The 19,880-nt window shown below is 40.7% G+C and overlaps 1 protein-coding gene across 4 annotated transcripts in view; it reads left to right on the forward strand.

The window, feature by feature from the left end:
* Positions 1 to 19,880, forward strand: part of ADGRG6 (adhesion G protein-coupled receptor G6) — a 114,098-nt gene that overhangs the window by 35,074 nt on the left and 59,144 nt on the right. For all 4 annotated transcript variants that reach the window (XM_081186285.1, XM_081186284.1, XM_081186286.1 and 1 more), the window contains exons 3-4: positions 16,596 to 16,925; positions 19,193 to 19,813. In XM_081186285.1, coding sequence (XP_081042411.1) covers positions 16,596 to 16,925; positions 19,193 to 19,813 — 951 coding nt within the window. The remainder of the gene's footprint in view (positions 1 to 16,595; positions 16,926 to 19,192; positions 19,814 to 19,880) is intronic.

The raw sequence follows: 19,880 nt of genomic DNA on the forward strand, positions 1-19,880 counted from the left end.
CACGGGAACCCAAAGATGGACCTACGAAGATCTCCTGACTAAATCGGATAAAGGGTGGAGAATTAAATCATATGAAGAACTAAAGGATAAGTCAATAGGGTGGCTACAGGTTCACCAAATTAATGCCCTATGGAATGAACACAAAAAAATAGGGATGAGTGAGAAAAAATCAAAATTCCAGGTAGAAATATTAGAAGGAAAGAGTAAGCTTTTATCTAAAATGTACAATCAATTACTGGAATGGGATACTAAAGACGAGGAGGTGAAGGAGGTCATGATAAAGTGGGCCATAGATTTGGGATACAGTCTAGAATATGAGAGATGGGTGAAACTTTGGACTAAGGATATAAAATTTACAGCATGCGTTAGCCTCCGAGAAAATATCGAAAAAATGATGTATCGTTGGCATATTACTCCTGTTAAGCTGGCAAAAATGTACAAGACTGGAGACAAAAGATGTTGGAAATGTAAAAAAAAAGAGGGTGACTTCCATCATATGTGGTGGTCATGTGAAGAAGTGAAGAGGTTCTGGGGTTCTATTTACGACGAATTGAAAAAGATAATGAAATACACATTTCCAAAAAAACCAGAAGCATTTCTTCTGGGAATGGTCGGTGAGGAGATTAGGAAAGAAGATCAAACCATGTTCCAGTATGCAATGGCAGCAGTCAGAATACTGTTGGCACAGAACTGGAAATCATCTAAAATCCCAACTATTAGTGAATGGCAAAACAAGCTATTTGAGTACTCTGAGTTGGCAAAAATGACTCAGAAGATTAGGCACCAGAGTAATAAAAACTTTATTAATGATTGGAATAAATTTATATCATACATGGAAAAAAACTTAGGTAATATTAAAATAACAGTAGGTGAACTATAGAATCTGCGAAGTAAAGACAAAAGTTGAAAGAAGGAACTGCAAGAAGGTTATTAATGTGATATAGCTTAAATCGTGGTGGAGGGAAGTCAGAATGACGATATGATAATTAGTACTTTTGGAGAAATGTATTTACGTTTTGATGTTTTACTGTCTATATTTGTTTATTTTTGTGTTTTTTCTTTTTGGAAAGTTTGTGATTTTAAAAGAGTGTATATCGGAAATAAAATTTATCTAAATATATATATATATATATATATATATATGCTTTCGTAGATTTTCACGGGTACAGGAATGCAGGTTTTGGTGTTTTCGGGTGTCTTCCCGTGTAAGAGTTGAGGTGTCTAGGCGACGTTTCGACGAGGTCTCACTCGTCATCTTCAGGCTGGTGCTTTCGGCTTCTTGTTACTAGAACAGAGCAGGATCTCAGTGTTTGAGTTCCTATAAATACTGTTGAGGGGGTGTGGTGTATAGCCTCCAACGTTCTGGGCAGAGAGGAAGTTCCCAGGTTATTGTGCCTTTTCTTCTTTTGTTCATTAATTACTTGAGGGATATCTTGAGTGATTTCTTGAGTGATATTCTGAGTACCACTTAGGAGGGTCATTAGGTGTGGATTAGTTGCTAAAGCTTTCGTGTCTTGACCTCTTGAGCTTGTGAAGAGTTTTTCTGAGTTTTTCTGAGAAGAGTTTTTCTGAGAAGATGGCTGTACTGCACTTAGTTGTGCTCTGGCTTGGCTTCGTGTATAGGGGCGAGCTGTGGTTTTGTGCCCTGTGCCAGCCAGATCTGTGTAGGGATTGCAGGGGGGTGCAGCATCCGGAGGTGCCACTATGGTTTGGCTACTGGATGGTATCTGTAATTTATCTGTGGAGAGGGTCTGGGTTTGGGTCTGGTGTGGTTGATTGGAGATGGCGTTCTGTGTGCCTCTGGTTCTGGTGTCGGTTTTTGTGGGGAGGGCTAATTTCCAGATGTCTGGCAGGCGGGACGTGTCGTCACGCTTGTTCATGTTGTGAGGGTGTTTCTCTATCTCGATGGCTTCCATGATTATTCTCTTGTGGTGATGTTCCATGTTAAAGAGCAATTTGGAATCTGCAAAATTAATTTCGTGTCCTGTTTCTTTCATGTGTTGGTAAAGAGAGGAAGTTTTTTCTTCTTTTTTGACGGCATTCTTGTGTTCTGCGATACGTGCATTTATTCGTCTGTTTGTTTGTCCAATGTACGTGGCTGGGCAGACTTTGCAGGGTATTTCATAGACCCCTTGGTTTTCTAACTGGATTTTATCTTTTGGGTTTCTGAGGATATTGGCTATTTTTTGGTTGGTGCAAAAGGCTGTTTTGATATTGTGTTTATGGAGGATTTTGCTAATTTTATCTGTGGTGCCCTTGATATAAGGAAGGAGGGCCATGCCATTGTTTTCTTCTGTGTCTTGGTTTTTGGGGGGTGTTTCTTTTTGGATTAGCTTCGTAACCCTGTTTTGCTGGTATCCGTTGGCGATTAACACATTTGAGAGATTCTGTAACTCAGTTGTCAAGTGGTCTTCGTCAGCCAGGCGTTTGGTTCTGGAGATGAGAGTCTTGGCTACGGAGTTTATTTGTGCAGGGTGGTGGTGTGATTGTGCATGTAAGTAGCGGTTGGTGTGTGTTTTTTTCCGGTAGATAGTGTGTCCTAGGGAGCCATCAGGTTTTTTGTAGATTAGGACGTCAAGGAAGGGAAGTTGGTTGTTGGCTTCTATTTCCATAGTGAATTGTATTTTGGGGTGTAGGCTGTTGAGATGTGTGAGGAAGCTATCTAGTTTTTCCTTCCCGTGTGGCCAAATTACAAAGGTGTCCTCACATAAGACAGACACACACACCAACAAACTCCACAAACTAGAGAAACGCCAGAAGCCCAGCCACCCTCCACAACAACCCATGAAACAAACAGTACATAACATATCAGACAGGATCCTCACCTCAACTGAAACCAAAGTACTCTCCAAAGGCTTCAACTTTGCAGTCGCCCCGAGACGCATCCCCACGGAAAACATCATATGCGGAGTCGAAGCTAGCCTAACCAAAATCAACCCAGATGAAGCCAATAAAATCAGACTCGAAGTCACCAACATCCTCTGCTCCAGCAAACCACCCAGAAGCAATTTACACAAAGAAGAACAGAAAGCACTCACCAACCTGAAGAAAGACAACAACATAATCATTCTCCCAGCAGACAAAGGTAATGCCACTGTTGTGATGAACACATCGGACTACCAAGCAAAACTATCAAATCTACTCCAAGACCCTACCTACCAACCTATAAAAACAGATCCCACCACCTATCTGGAAAAAACCACCAAATCCAAAATAAAAGCCTCTCCTATCAGTGAAGAAATCCAGCTAAGAATCATCCCCAGAGAAAAATCATCCAGATGCCCCAAACTCTACGGTCTCCCCAAGATACACAAAGAAGGAACACCACTCAGACCAATAGTCAGCTCCATAGGCTCACCTCTACAAAATCTCGCTAAATTTCTCGCTAAGCAACTTCAGCCCTATGCAGAATCTATCGCTTCACACGTTACAAACTCCTTCCAGTTCATAGAAACAATAAAGAAGCAAAACCTACATCCCGATGACCTACTTGTGAGCTTCGATGTTGTATCTCTCTTCACACAAGTGCCCATTAATGAAGCCTTGACAGCCATTCAAAACAAATACAATCCCCCCGAATACATCCTGGACCTGACCAACCACTGCCTAACCAACACGTACTTCATCCACAATGGACAAAGATACAAACAGATAGAAGGAGCACCTATGGGATCACCCCTCTCACCGGTCATCGCAAATCTGTACATGGAACACTTTGAAACCAATGCTTTAGACAAGTCAGAACACAAACCCAAACTTTGGCTCAGATATGTTGACGACACCTTTGTAATTTGGCCACACGGGAAGGAAAAACTAGATAGCTTCCTCACACATCTCAACAGCCTACACCCCAAAATACAATTCACTATGGAAATAGAAGCCAACAACCAACTTCCCTTCCTTGACGTCCTAATCTACAAAAAACCTGATGGCTCCCTAGGACACACTATCTACCGGAAAAAAACACACACCAACCGCTACTTACATGCACAATCACACCACCACCCTGCACAAATAAACTCCGTAGCCAAGACTCTCATCTCCAGAACCAAACGCCTGGCTGACGAAGACCACTTGACAACTGAGTTACAGAATCTCTCAAATGTGTTAATCGCCAACGGATACCAGCAAAACAGGGTTACGAAGCTAATCCAAAAAGAAACACCCCCCAAAAACCAAGACACAGAAGAAAACAATGGCATGGCCCTCCTTCCTTATATCAAGGGCACCACAGATAAAATTAGCAAAATCCTCCATAAACACAATATCAAAACAGCCTTTTGCACCAACCAAAAAATAGCCAATATCCTCAGAAACCCAAAAGATAAAATCCAGTTAGAAAACCAAGGGGTCTATGAAATACCCTGCAAAGTCTGCCCAGCCACGTACATTGGACAAACAAACAGACGAATAAATGCACGTATCGCAGAACACAAGAATGCCGTCAAAAAAGAAGAAAAAACTTCCTCTCTTTACACATGAAAGAAACAGGACACGAAATTAATTTTGCAGATTCCAAATTGCTCTTTAACATGGAACATCACCACAAGAGAATAATCATGGAAGCCATCGAGATAGAGAAACACCCTCACAACATGAACAAGCGTGACGACACGTCCCGCCTGCCAGACATCTGGAAATTAGCCCTCCCCACAAAAACCGACACCAGAACCAGAGGCACACAGAACGCCATCTCCAATCAACCACACCAGACCCAAACCCAGACCCTCTCCACAGATAAATTACAGATACCATCCAGTAGCCAAACCATAGTGGCACCTCCGGATGCTGCACCCCCCTGCAATCCCTACACAGATCTGGCTGGCACAGGGCACAAAACCACAGCTCGCCCCTATACACGAAGCCAAGCCAGAGCACAACTAAGTGCAGTACAGCCATCTTCTCAGAAAAACTCTTCTCAGAAAAACTCAGAAAAACTCTTCACAAGCTCAAGAGGTCAAGACACGAAAGCTTTAGCAACTAATCCACACCTAATGACCCTCCTAAGTGGTACTCAGAATATCACTCAAGAAATCACTCAAGATATCCCTCAAGTAATTAATGAACAAAAGAAGAAAAGGCACAATAACCTGGGAACTTCCTCTCTGCCCAGAACGTTGGAGGCTATACACCACACCCCCTCAACAGTATTTATAGGAACTCAAACACTGAGATCCTGCTCTGTTCTAGTAACAAGAAGCCGAAAGCACCAGCCTGAAGATGACGCGTGAGACCTCGTCGAAACGTCGCCTAGACACCTCAACTCTTACACGGGAAGATACCCGAAAACACCAAAACCTGCATATATATATATATATATATATATATATATATCTTTATCTTTACTCCTGTAGGGAAAAGTGTAGTGGATTCTGCATCTATAGGCACATATGTAGAATGGGTTTATTGGATATCTTCATACACCTCATGGTGCTGTAGAGCTGACATATGTTTTATCATGATTGGTGGGGCAGATGGGGCTGGTTAACGTGGGAAGGTTACCTACGTAGGAGAAGGAAAATTCTGATCCTTAATCTCTTCTGCCTTGTGGCTATACTCATTCATGAGAGAGGCTTCGGGAGTAAACCCCGAGAAAAAACCCATACCCGTTGCCTGATGGGACACCTTTGGGAGAAGAAAAGGCTAAGGAGTAAACCTTGCACAAATCTAGAGTAAAAGCCTCTAAGACGGTTGGTTGAATGGCGTCTTGTATGCCACCTTCTGGCAACTCCTGCAGCAAAGCTGGTGCCAAATTTATTGCAGCCCAGGACCTCCATACACATTACCCAGGCTTGCACCTTGGGGTACTCCTAACGCTGCAAAAACTACGTTGGAGGCAGCAGTGGCGAGTTACCAGTCTGCAGCCAAAGCAGGTGCTGTGATTCTCCAAGTGTTTGACTTCATCCCTGGAGGCCCCCTCCACTGTCCTTTGAAACAGAGGAATGCCAACAAATTGCTGTAGTTGCTTTTCTTGTGTGCTGCTGGTCTTACAGTAAAATTATGCTGCAAGACCATCTCAACATACTCCTTGAGCTATCCACAAGAGACCACACTATTCAACAGGTAATCTAAGACTGATCTATTTAAAATTTTAAAAGATGATGCTGTTAAGGTGCTACACTCAATATGCCAGCAAATTTGGAAAACTCAGCAGTGGCCAGAGGATTGGAGAAGATCAATCTACATCCCAATCCCCAAGAAGGGCAGTGTCCAGGAATGCTCTAACTACCGCACAATTGCACTCATTTCACACGATAGCAAGGTTATGCTTAAAATTCTACAAGGCAGGCTTAAGCAGTATGTGGACTGAGAACTCCCAGAAGTGCAAGCTGGATTTCGAAGGGGCAGAGGAATCGGAGACCAAATTGCAAACATGCGCTGGATTATGGAGAAAGCTAGAGAGTTCCAGAAAAACATCTACTTCTGCTTCATTGACTATGCAAAAGCCTTTGACTGTGTCGACCACAGCAAACTATGGCAAGTTCTTAAAGAAATGGGAGTGCCTGATCACCTCATCTGTCTCCTGAGAAATCTCTATGTGGGACAAGAAGCTACAGTTAGAACTGGATATGGAACAACTGATTGTTCAAAATTGGGAAAGGAGAACGACAAGGCTGTATATTGTCTCCCTGTTTATTTAACTTATATGCAGAATTAATCATGAGAAAGGCTGGGCTGGATTAATCCCAAACCAGAATTAGGATTGCCGGAAGAAATATCAACAACCTCAGATACGCAGATGACACAACCTTGATGGCAGAAAGTGAGGTGGAATTAAAGAACCTTTTAATGAGGGTGAAAGAGGAGAGCGCAAAATATGGTCTGAAGCTCAACATCAAAAAAACTAAGGTCATAGCCACTGGGCCCATCACCTCCTGGCAAATAGAAGGGGAAGAAATGGAGACAGTGAGAGATTTTACTTTCTTGGGCTCCATGATCACGGCAGATGGTGACAGCAGTCACGAAATTAAAAGGCGCCTGCTCCTTGGGAGAAAGGCGATGGCAAACCTAGACAGCATCTTAAAAAGCAGAAACATCACCTTGTCAACAAAGGTCCGTATAGTTAAAGCCATGGTTTTCCCAGTAGTGATGTATGGAAGTGAGAGCTGGACCATAAAGAAGGCTGATCGCCGAAGAATTGATGCTTTTGAATTATGGTGCTGGAGGAAACTCTTGAGAGTCCCATGTACTGCAAGAAGATCAAACCTATCCATTCTGAAGGAAATCAGCCCTGAGCGCTCACTGGAAGGACAGATCGTGAAGCTGAGGCTCCAATACTTTGGCCACCTCATGAGAAGAGAAGACGTCCCTGGAAAAGACCCTGATGTTGGGAAAGATGGAGGGCACAAGGAGAAGGGGACGACAGAGGACGAGATGGTTGGACAGTGTTCTCGAAGCCACAAACATGAGTCTGACCAAACTGCGGGAGGCAGTGGAGGGCAGAAGTGCCTGGCGTGCTCTGGTCCATGGGGTCACGAAGAGTCGGACACGACTAAACGACTAAACAACAACAAGACTGATCTATGTATTTTGCCAGAGGAGTTGGGTGTGAAGAACAGAATATTTATTTATTTGTTTAGTAAGTACGTATGTACGTACGTGCATACTTTGGAAGAAGTAACTGCACTACTTTGCAGTGGACTGAATTTGTGGATAAAGAGGAGCTATGAGCCAGAACTTACCATAACGTTCACTGGCCCCTATTCAGCAAAACACTGCTAGGTTGCAGCTTTTTATAATGTATTTCAGTCTACTGACTTTTAGTTATTTTATAAAAATGAAACTAAAGTCAGTGCTAGCAAGTCAGTCTTGTTACTTGTATAAGCTTCTTGCAAAATTGCCAATGAAAATATTCTAAAGTTACATTGGGCGTAGCACAGGATTTTCACACTACCCCTTCCTCTGGGGGAAATCCACAACTTTGCTTTCAGTGTGACCTCTTCACAAATTGTGTATTGAGCCAGTCAATGTGTTTAGCTTCTACTTGAATTTTCACTGGCATGAAACCAAAGTACTAAGGGGAAACAGGCAGGGCAGGGCCCCAACCCTGGCTCTGAAAATATTTTCTCCTTTTATATCTGTTTCCTGAACTTACTAAAGGTATAACTGGTTAATTGTTAGGATTTTGTACAAGTATAGATCTTCTATAATCATGGCAAGCATTTGCAACCCTTTTATATACAGTGGTAACCTCGGGTTAAGAACTTAATTCATTTCAGAGGTCCGTTCTTAACCTGAAACTGTTCTTAATCTGAGGTACCACTTTAGCTAATGGGGCCTCCTGCCGCCGCCACATGGCCGCCACACGATTTCTGTTCTCATCCTGAAGCAAAGTTCTTAACCCGAGGTACTATTTCCAGGTTAGCTGAGTCTGTAACCTGAAGCGTCTGTAACCCGAGGTACCACGGTACCCTACATAGGGTATATGTATTTTTCAAGAAACTTTGTAGGGATGTCTTTGGCGGATGCTGAACTGGTGGCTCCCTCACATCTTTCCCAATATCCCAGTGGTAGAAGCGGAGTGCATTACAAGGGTGCAAGGGCTGGTAAAAGAGGTAGAGGACTCTGTGAAAGCAGGGACCAGCTGGCTCCTCCCGTCAGCCAGAGATCTCCTCATGAATAATAGTCTGCATGTGAATAAGGATCTGCTCCTGTGTAGAAGTCTACTTACAAGTAAGGCAAGGGAGGCAGCAAGCAGCCTTGGCTGGAGAGCACAAAGAAGGTGAAAGCCAATGCTGAACTTTGTGGTTCTTCCTGGTTAGAGACAGGATTCCAAATGAACCAAAGGCCTACCCACTTTCCTCACAGTGATTATTTACTGGCAGAAATATGGTCTGAATCACTAGAAATATATATAGATATACTCTGATGATTTGTTCTCAGGTTTGAAAATAGTATTGACGCCAAGTATAGGCTCTTCTGTGAATTATGCTCCATAATACATTAAGAGCAGGCTGAAACCCTGCATAAATTCCAACTGGGCTGCAGTAACAAAACATGGCATATGAAATGGAGAAGGTGTGAAAAAGTAGTGAAGAGAGGGAAAGGGCCAAGACAGGTAAGAAACAAAACTTCTAATGGTCATATCAATAATTTCCATCACAGTTTGACTCTTGCTACCATTTCAGTTCTTCTTATACTTGCTGAATTATAGCCACCCAATAATAACTCATAGTAGTTATTTAAGCTCATTGAATTCAGTGGGTCTGTTCTGGGTATGACCGACCTTGGCCACCTAGGGTGTATATAAATTTCAAGTCACTTGTTTTTAAGGTAAGACATTTTTGTGTTTAGTTTTTTCTAATAAGGCAAAAAAAAAAAAGTCTGTTGCCCTATTGCAAGTAACAACATTTCTTCCTTCTGTGGATCAAAGAACCTGGGCTTAATTTGAAAAATGAGGGGTTTAGTGGGTCCAGCCTGCCTGGGAGCCAAGCCCTCTCCTTTTTTATATTCTGTGGGTGGACAACTGGAAGCAGATGGCTGTGCTGACTGGTGATATCTAGTTTGAATTAAACTTGGCAAAATGGACAAAATGATTTGATTTGATTTGTGTGTTAATTATCTTGAAAATTGTTATGAGTAACTCTGAAAACAAAACTTCCCAAATAGATCTGATTAAAAACTATAGCTGTGTACACACTGTATCTTTAGAGCACATTCTTTCCCACAAATAATTATGGGAGCTGTAGTTCACCCCTCACAGAGTTACAGTTCCCAGCAGCACTTAACAAACTACAGTGCCCAGGATTCTTTCTGAGTAAAATAATATGCTTCTAATGTGCTTTAAAGTTATAATGTGTACACACAGCATTAGTATTCTTTGTAAATGTCACATATAACTATGTGCATATCCACTTCGAGAGCCACACCTTCTGCTGGAGAGCCTGGAAGTGTGGCTTTATGCATTTACACTGAGTCAAGTTTTGGTCTGCTAAGCACAGTTTCTTCCTAGTATTATTGGGGGGGGGGAGGAATTGTTGATTTTAAATAGAAGCAGAACTGTGTCCCATTTTTGCCTCAAGTTACTTTCATGTAAAATTTACATTTCTCACTTCTAAGTCTTTAAAAATGACATGGTATTGGTACAATTAAGCTCTGTTTTTCACTGAAAATTGAGCCTGGAGATTTTAGCAGACAATTACCAGTATTTTAACACTGTAATTTGGTTTCTTCTCCCAGTCATAATTGCACTGCTAACAATAGTAGATTTTTTTTTTTGTCAGCAAAGCATTTATTTTGGGTTAGCACTATACAAATCAAAATTACGGTAAGATTCATTGTGGCATCTACAATGATACTAAACATAAGAGAACGTAACTATCAGTCTCTCAGGAGGTCTTTTGACTGATTCACTCACTCTTATGTGCACCAAACAGTTCAACCATAGGACGAATTCTCTCTATGAGACAGAGTATCAACAAATGAAGACGTAAAGCAAGCTGATAGGGCTGGAGATATAATGCTTTCTTTGTTATCTGGCATTAGTGGCCAAAACCCAGTGGTTGCGTAATTTGTATGAGAGCACAATCCTGTCTTTCATCGAATTATAAAAGATTTTGGTAGGCTTGTGCACTATTTCTGGTCTAAGATAGGAAGGCTTCATATGCTCCCTGGTTATGGGAGTATTATTTTGCAGATAAGGTGAAGGGTAGCAACTCATAATGCAAATGATGCTTAAACTAAGATTTAAAAGCTTATAAAAGTGCATCTAGGGGGCTGTGTGTCCAATTGGTGCTCATGTACAAGTGGAAGGCCTTTTGATTCAGCGTGAGGCATCTGCTAACGGAAGGGGAGAAGGGGCTGCAAGGTGGGCAAGGAAATTCAGCAAAAATTGCCTCCCCTTCTCGTTGGTTAGTGGGTGCCTCAACTAGCACAACAGCGCTGGTAGGACAAATTGAAATTCGCCCAAGATAAATAAATAGAAAAGTGGCAGTGTTTGAAGTTGGAATAGTACAGAGAGGTAGAAAATTATTTTCTTACCGCTCATGGTATCAGTGGAATCTTGTTTGTAACTTGTGCTTATTCATTTATGTATTGGTAGGTTTATGGGAAATATGGTTTTAATGGCATGGAATGATTTCATTCTTACTTTGCCACTGGATTATTTAAGCATGGCACAATTATAGGAAAGGTTGCCCTGTTTTAAGAAAAAAAAATGTGCAGAATTTGAGGAGGGGTTGGAGAAAAGAGAAACTACCATTTCTTGATAACATAGTATTATCTTTAACTGCTCTATGGAATCTCCATCTTCCAGCTGTTTTCAGAAAAGCAGTACCTTTGGGGGCTGTTTTGTGGAAGTAACCAACCTAAGTATTCTTACCAAAATAAGGACTGTTTTTACCTATTTATTGTGCATGTCTCAGATGTTGTGCATGCTCCCTGAGAGCCCACTTCCGTTGAGGGGGTATCTTAGAATAATAGAATTGTAGAGTTGGAAGGAACCACGAGGGTCATTTAGTCCAACCCCTTGCAATGCAGGAAGCTCAGTCTTATTTCCCTTGTACTGAAGTGATATTTGTGTCCCTGACAAAATGGCTTATATGTTACGATTGTTTTGTGAATACCATGGGCGTCAACTGAATATTTTCTGTCATGTAGTTTGTGACTTCTTTGCAGTTTTCTGAATTATAAAATGTGAATGTACTTGGTGGTTGTAGGCACACTTAAAAACAAACTCATCTGTTTAGTTTCCTGAACAGCAAAGGTTTCCACTAATCTCCTAACCTCTTCACACTTTGTTCTTATGTAAATATGTAAAAGAAGTAGCAACATGTACACACTGCTTACTGCTTCACAAATCTTTTTTTTTAAAAGTAATATACTCAGTGTCTATTCACTTCTCCCCATTTAGCCTAATTTAAACCTTCTTCCTCCAAAAAGTGTTAGGAAGAGTTTTGTTTTGTTTTTTCAAGAGCTCCCCCCTGCCCAACTCATCTTATTCATGTGCCTTCAGATTTTTTTTACCATTAAGTTTTGGGAGGCTAAGCACTCGCCTGTGCTCAAATGGCTATTCACCTGCCTAATAAAAGGTGAACTTTGGTGAGGTTGCCTTTGTCATTTCCATTGAAATGAGGCTGCATTTTAATGTTTTAATGCTGTATTTTAATCTTGTTTTTAAGTTGTATTTCAGTCAATTTGTTTTATATTGGTTGTTAGCCGCCCTGAGCCCGGTCTTGGCTGGTGAGGGTGGGGTATAAATGAAATTTATTATTATTATTATTCTGTGGAGACAAGGCATTGCACCATAATTACTGACTGGCACACATAGGATTACTGCCCTAGAATAAAATTGGGATACATCTTTTTTTAATTGGGCCAAATGGCCATTGCATTTTCTGAAATCAGGAGGAGATTAGCACATTGCAGTCTTGCATTTTCTCTCCCACCCACAGTTCTAAAAATGAGGCAGTGATGAGGTTTGCCCTGGACTGTGTGCCTGACACACTGTAACTTCTTTTCGTGATCTCTATTTGTGTCTTATATAGAAAAAGAAGTGTTGTGTTTGTCCTGTAGTCAGTCCAGGCCACATACATCATGGTGGTTTGGCTCCTTCTCTTGTTTGTCTGCAGGTGTGTCTTCCGCTGCCCTTATTCATCCACTTGTTGGGAGTCCTAAATTTAGAAATGCATCTGACCTGTGGTTTCAGCATTTACACTGCAGAGCATATATCACCACCTAAATCTAAAAAGTTAAAGTGACATGAAATTTACTTTTAATAGCTCAACCTAATGTCTCTTGGCACCAGAATTTGCCTTAGTTTCTCATACTGAATCCTTATGCTGGAAAGACAGATGCAAACAATTCCTTCAATTTCTCTGCAATCGCTTTTCCATCTTCAGCACACTTTTGAGTCATTTGTTGTCCAAAGGTATAACCACCTCCCTAGTTGGTTTCCTGCTTCTAATGCATTTACTTTTTTTTTTGTTCTTTATGTTTTTAGTGATGTGTAATTTAGATTATTTTTTCATGATTCATATTTTGCGCTTGCATTAATAAAACTGCTAGCACATTTGCAAAGATACACCGGGTCCTGTATGGTTTCAAATTGGTGTTTTGAGATTCCTGCATTGCAGGGGGCATTTCAGCCTACATTGTAGCTGAGCTCCTATTATTGTGGTTTTGAACAATTTCCAGGATTATGGAAAGAATTTACCCTCTTCGTTTTCCTTTCAACTTTTTTTTTAACCAGCCCCTCATTTTTGGAAGTTTCTTCTATTGAAGTCAAATGTGACACTGTCAAACTTTCTCGGGAATTGTCCATAAGACATATGTTGCATTTTGTAGCTCAATGTTTACTGTTCTTAATCAGTTCAACAACACTTAACACTGTGCACCAGGTCTGGGGTGCCACTCTGGTTGGTTCCATGAGCAGCTGTTCAAATGAACCATTATTTAGGGCGTTGTGTACACATGCACCTAGTCTGTATGATGGTAATTGAAACCACTCATTATTATAGCACTTCCTCCTTAAGGTGACTCTTTGGTTTCTTCCTCCAACTCAAGATTGATTGGGCATTTTTGGTCAGAGGGATGATAGTACGTCCTGAGTACTGGAGGAGTCTGCCCTTTGTAGGATTTCTAACTTCCTGAACTCTATATTCACTCCTTTTAAGGAGGACAGCACCAAAAGCAGAGCATTTTTTACCTGCTCTGCACTTGTCCCAGCTGCTGCTCCTCTCCTGCCTCTCTTCAGGGTCCACTGTTCGTGATCCCAAGGCAGAAGCAGATTTCCCCCCCTAGACTGAAGCATCATTTTCCCTGCTGACTTTGGAAAAGGGTCTGAAGAAAGTGAGAAATCATAGTGTTGTAATTTGTAAAGTTGTAAACCAACTTTAAGGCAAATGTAAAATCTTTCAGAAGCAGGACGACGTGTTACCCTTCTGCAAGCATTCAGTTTAGTAGAGATGTATACTTAGAACAATACATTCATGCACAATTCCACCAAAATCAGTAGAATGCTCTTTGTGTGTGTGTGTGTGTGTGTAATTAGGGCCTAACTTTTAAGGTTTTCCATCTCTGGAAAATCTGGCTTAATACTAACCAGTAGTGATGGAAAAAAAGGGGGGTGGGAGTTGAAAGTCACACTCTGAAGTCTGTTCTCATATGGTTTTTTGACCATGAATGTAATGAATTTGTTCAGAATGTGTTTCCATCTCAGAAACCCTTGCAAAATTTCACTTGTTTCTTCAGTATGCACAGCTCCAAGCTTGCTCGATCAAAGATTACAATCTATTTCTCTGCTGTGTTGTTTACACACATTTACATATTTATTCTTCACTGTGGTCAAATGTTTGAAAACAGAATGTTTGCTACTTAAGGTGGAGACTATGCCAAAAAGTTAGTATGTAAAAAATAGAAAGTTCCTTGTCAAAAAATTTGAGCTAAACACTTATTCCATGACATTGGTACATGGGTGGGTGTGTATGTTGTAACTATTTAACATTGAACTATTTAACATTAGCATATTCTATCCCTCTGGTGTGTGCGTGGGGAGAGAGAGAGAGAGAGAGAGAGAGAGAGTTAAACATTTCCACAAAATTAAACACTTTCACTCAACTTTATCTATTGGTGAAATACTATGTTGTTTAGTTGCTTGGCACTCTACTTTAAACGCATTTCCTTGGAAATACCACATAGAGGCGAATCATGTTTTCTTTGCTACATGCTATGCAGAATGTAAAATTAGACACGTGGAGTTTTCCAATACTATTGCAAAGGGAGCCATAAGACATTAAGAACACAAGGGACAACGTGCTAGATCAGGCCAAGGCCCATTTAGTCCAGAATGTTCACAGTGACCAGCCAGATGCCTGTGGGAAGCACGGCCTGAGCACAAGTGCACTTGTGATCTCCAGGAAATGGTCTTCAGAGGCATACTGCTTCTGATAGTGGAGGTACAACATGGTCATCTTGGTTAGCAGCCGTTAAAAAGCCTTTTTCTCCATGAATTTGTCTAAATCCATTTTAAAGCCACCCAAAGCCATCACTACTTCTAATGCCGTAATTTAACTATCTGCATCCAACTTGCTGGACGTTCTTCCAACAAGGAGATATGGCTCAGCTGCTGAGCTGCACCAAAGTTTTAGTGAATGAGCCCCTTTGTTTTCTGTCTTGTTAATGTCAGCTTTACCTCTGGAGAGGTTTAAGCACTTAAGATCCCAAGGGTTGCTTCAGTTCACAGAAGGGACTCCTTTAGAGCACTGTCATTTTTTTCATTTTGTCTTTGAGCAGTTAATCAACATGCCACAAGTCAAACCACTTTTGGAATGCCCCTTGCTTTCAAAACCAGCTTGCCATGGGGCATTTGGTGAGGGTCTTCTCTTAGAGAAGAAGAAAAACCAGAAGTCTCTTGGGCTTATGAAACTAGTTCCATTGTCTGCTTGAGGAACTTGCATGTGTCTAGAGACCCAAGCAGAATTGATTAATTTCACAATTACTCTCTTGTCTCTAAACAGAAATAATTATGTAGGCCAAAAGATATGTGGCTTGCATGACTAAAGGCTTTGGATTACGATGGCTCTATTTAGTTAGAGTACTGTGATGCACTCCATGTTACAGTGCTATAACACACTGTGTGGAGCTGACTTAGAAAACCATTTGAAAACTACAATTGGTTTGAAATTCAGTTGCCAGGTTATCTTGCACCTGCAGGTTAGAGCATATAAACACATACATTATCTTGCCAATCTTTGAAATCTCAGTTCAAAGTGCTGTGTTTCCCTGCCCCACCTCCCTTTAAAGCTCTAAATAGCCTAGAACTAGAATACCTCAACAGCAGCCTTCTTCTCAAACCAGAGAAGAATGTTAAGATCAACATTCTGCCCTGGGCTTCTTTGGAGGAAGGACGGAATATATGTTTCATAAACACATCACACGTCAGATTCCCTGCTCTGTTCATTCTGCTGTTGGATATGCGCATATGGCGGACAGGCCCTTCTCCATCATGACATCAAGACTGTGCAAAGCCCTCCTCAGGGCACTTAGTTTGGTTCACTTCGCTAATGCATTTGTTTCAACAAGCCAGGATGAGTTGTTTTGAGATTATTGTGAGGCTGAATATATTACATGGTGGCTGTTACCTGCATTTTTAATATATATTGATTTTGTTAGTGCCAAAATTTTTAAATCTTAAACAAGCTTTCCTTTAACATGATGCTCTCTTTTTGTTGTTGGCACTTTGATGGGGCTTTTGAAATACAAAAACAGGGTATAAGAAAAGAAATGGGAACTGGTTATAAAAATGGAAATAAACCAGTTGACAAGCATGCTTTTTCTTAAAATGATCGAGGTACAAAAAAAAGAATATTTTATTGAAAATGATTTAAATCAAGTTTTCTATTGATGATTCAAATCCCCTTTAAAATTGTCTACTCTGGTTTGTGCCATTCATGTGCAGCCTAGTAGTGTGTGGAACTGCATACATCCAAGAAGCAGCTTCTATGTATGAAGGTTTTTATGTAAAGCGGACCAATTTATGTTAGCAAAATGTAGTGGAACATGCTGCCTAGTAATCATTCAAAGGTACGCACCTTAAATTCTCCTGTCCTTAAATTGTATCTTACATCTTACATCTTTCTCTTTTGTTTCGTCCATAGCTCTCGGGTGTTCTGAGTGTCGTATGGTGCTGTCCAGCCCTACAGGAATTTTTACCTCCCCCTGCTTCCCTAGTGTCTACCCTAACAGTCAAGCATGCAAGTGGACCATCAGGGCTCCTTCTGGATTCATCATTCAGATAACATTTGTTGATTTTGAGATTGAAGAAGCTCCCAACTGCATTTATGACTTTTTAACAATAGGAGACAAAAAAGTTTGTGGTGTCACTGCCAAAGGTTTATCATTTAACTCAACTGGAAATGAAATGATTGTAACTTTTACAAGTGACTTCAGTATCCAAAAAAAAGGTTTCAATGCCAGCTATACCCGAGGTAGGTGTATGTAAGACATTTTAAAATTTCTTTCTTGTCTCTGCCTGTAAACCCTCAGAATTTATGTTGGAAGTGTGCCTTTGAGGTTTGGACTTGAAGATGCACATCTGTGCTGAAACCTAGAAGTACAATTTTGACACGTTGTGGAGCAGAGAGCTGCCTGCACCTTATCCTAACCCCCTCCTCCTGCGGAGTTTACTGCCATATAAGTGTGCATAGGGTTGCAGTGTTAGTGATTTTGCAAGCATTCTCTACTAAAAAGATTGTCCTGTTTTTATGTTAAAAGTAGCTGTGGGAAACTAATGTATCTGTCTTTTAAGAAGCCCCCCCCCTCCCAGTCTTGACCTAATGCAAAACAGTAAAAACTGAAATGTTTTCCTTAAACCCCATAGGAAGGCATAATGAACTCTGGACAATCCCACGATGCTTCATTATGCAAGTTACACCTTGCTACATCTAGGTCAGTATTGGCTATGCTAGATAGGTTTCAGGCATGGTTTCCCAGCCCTGCCTGCAGATGGCAGGGATTACACCTGGGGCCATTTCCATGCAGAACATGTGTATTTCCATGCAGAACATGTGTTCTAGCACTAAGCCCATTACAGAGTTCCCCATTACAGAGTACGTTAGAAGTAGTGGGAAGTTAGCATTTGGGAATAGGAGGATTGCAAACTGTTGAGAGCTAAGGGTGAAAGGCAATTGTGAGACTATTAAAGTAATTGCGTTCCTTACTTGGAAGCAAGCCCATTGAGCTCAGTGGAACTTGCTTCTGTATAGACATGCATGTTTACACTGCAAACCTCCTAAACTTGTACCTGTTAGCTTCCATTTCATTGTCCTTTGCAGTTTTTCAAGGTAAGTTGGAATACGGTCCTTTCTCAGAACATTTGAAATAAAAATACTATATTGAAATATGGGCAGAAATGCTAGTGATTAACAGAATTAACTACTTTTAAATATATATTTTTATATCTGCATAGCAATTTATATATTCTGTCTGTGCATGGTAGCCAATAGAAGAAGTACCAACAGATTAAGATACTGACATATTAGGCAAACAAGAGGAAACCCTGCTCTTAATACTGGCACTGGTCTGCTTGCCTGCTTGGTGATGCAATTTTTGCCCTTTCTCTCTTGGTGAGCTATTGTTGCAACTCACTGTTAGCACCAGGTTGCCACTGTTATAGAACAGAGTTATTCAGATTTGTTACAAATATACTAAGTGTAGTGTTCTTTTTTTCCGGACTCCTGAAACAATACAGACCTTGAGTGTTTAACCTAGTGGGCAACTATACTAACAAAATGCCCTTCAGCATGGTAGATGAGTGAGAGGAGATTCCTTCACCATTTACCTTCTAGTTCTACAGCTCATAATTTAAACTGCCATCCTTGTTCACAGCGCTGAGGTCATTGTTCTGTTCTGGAAAGACATCATACAGCTATAGGCAGTAGAGCTCAAACCAGTCCTGGAGAACTGGACTTCCCCTTGCCCTCATTCTGCCCAGAGTAGCAGCCTACAGACCACATGGTGAGGGATTGATTGGGTGTTGCTACTCCTCTAAGTAAAGATGCAAAGACCTGTGAATGTAGAATACATGGCATGTTTGTTTTTAAGGAAATGTGAACAGATTTATTCAACTTAAATTCTAAAGTTTGGAAACAAAGGCCTTTTATTTTCAAATTAACTCGCTAAAAGCTCTCTGCACACTCTGAAAAAGACTTACGACATTCATTTATTCAGTGTAAAGCAGTTACTCAAAACAAACCTTCAGGAATAGTACTCAGGAAAAACAAAAACTTGTTTCATGTTACTGGTCTACTTCATTGTATAATATAGTGGTTCCCAACCTTTTTTTGGCCCTGCCCCACCTAAGCATCTCTAAAATCCTGATGCCCCCACCATGACATATAATTATTATTATTCAAAAACTGAGCTCCTATTCACGTAGAGGAAGCCTAAAAGGCCATTAACTTGGTCTAAACATTGTCAAATTGCCCCTCTGTAAGAACCACAGATCTAATATAAACAGGTAAAAATACTAAGTAGTTTTGCAAATGATTGGTTAGCAATTTTGTAGGAATAGGAGCCAATTACCATGTTATATTCACAATTTAAGATATCCTAGTAGCTGATTATAGTAGCTGTTGAAATTACTTTGAATATGCTTCTAATCTGATGCATTTGCTGGTTATTTATAATAAGAGAAAATGTGTCAACATGAGCTTCAATAATAGTAAATGAAGCAAATTTTCTTGTCATTTTCTAGTTGCTGTGTCTTTGAGGAATCAAAAAGTTATCATCCCACAAGCCCTGGATGTTGATTCTGTGTCTGTGGCAAATTCCATCCAAGTACCAGAACTGAATCAGTTCACGCTGTGCTTTGAAGCAAAAGAGAACAGCAGTGAAAGCAGTGAATGGAAGGTTTTTTCCTATGGTGACTCTTCTACAGAATTCCTTGGTTTGGGGAGGACAAAAAATGGCCACTTCATATCTATCTCAGGCATCGAATGTATTTTAGATGATCCACTTGACACCAATCCTGATAGATACTTCTTCACAGAAACATTTGAGCAGCTTTGCATTATATGGGATAGCTTCTCAGGCACTGTAGGCATCAGTGTCAAACACACGTACAGAACAGTATCCTGTTCAAATACTAATGGGAAGGTCATTCCTGGTAATGGGAAGTTGGTTCTGGGCTCTAATAGAAATGATATAAATCCTCTCAATGGGGATATTTACAACTTCCGGCTTTGGAATTTTACAATGAGCTCCCAGATACTCTTTAACCTCAGCTGCGATGTCAAGGGCAACATTGTAGACTGGGAAAATGACTTTTGGAGCATCCCAACATCATCATTAAAAGCAGAGAACAACCTGAGTTGTGGTAAGCATCTTTTATTTCATTTTTCCTCTGGCATAGCTGTGAAGGTGTCACATGTCAGAAAGAAGCT

The sequence above is a fragment of the Podarcis bocagei genome, assembly GCF_964188305.1.
Source record: "Podarcis bocagei genome assembly, chromosome: 3".
In the NCBI taxonomy this organism is placed as follows: Eukaryota; Metazoa; Chordata; class Lepidosauria; order Squamata; family Lacertidae; genus Podarcis; species Podarcis bocagei.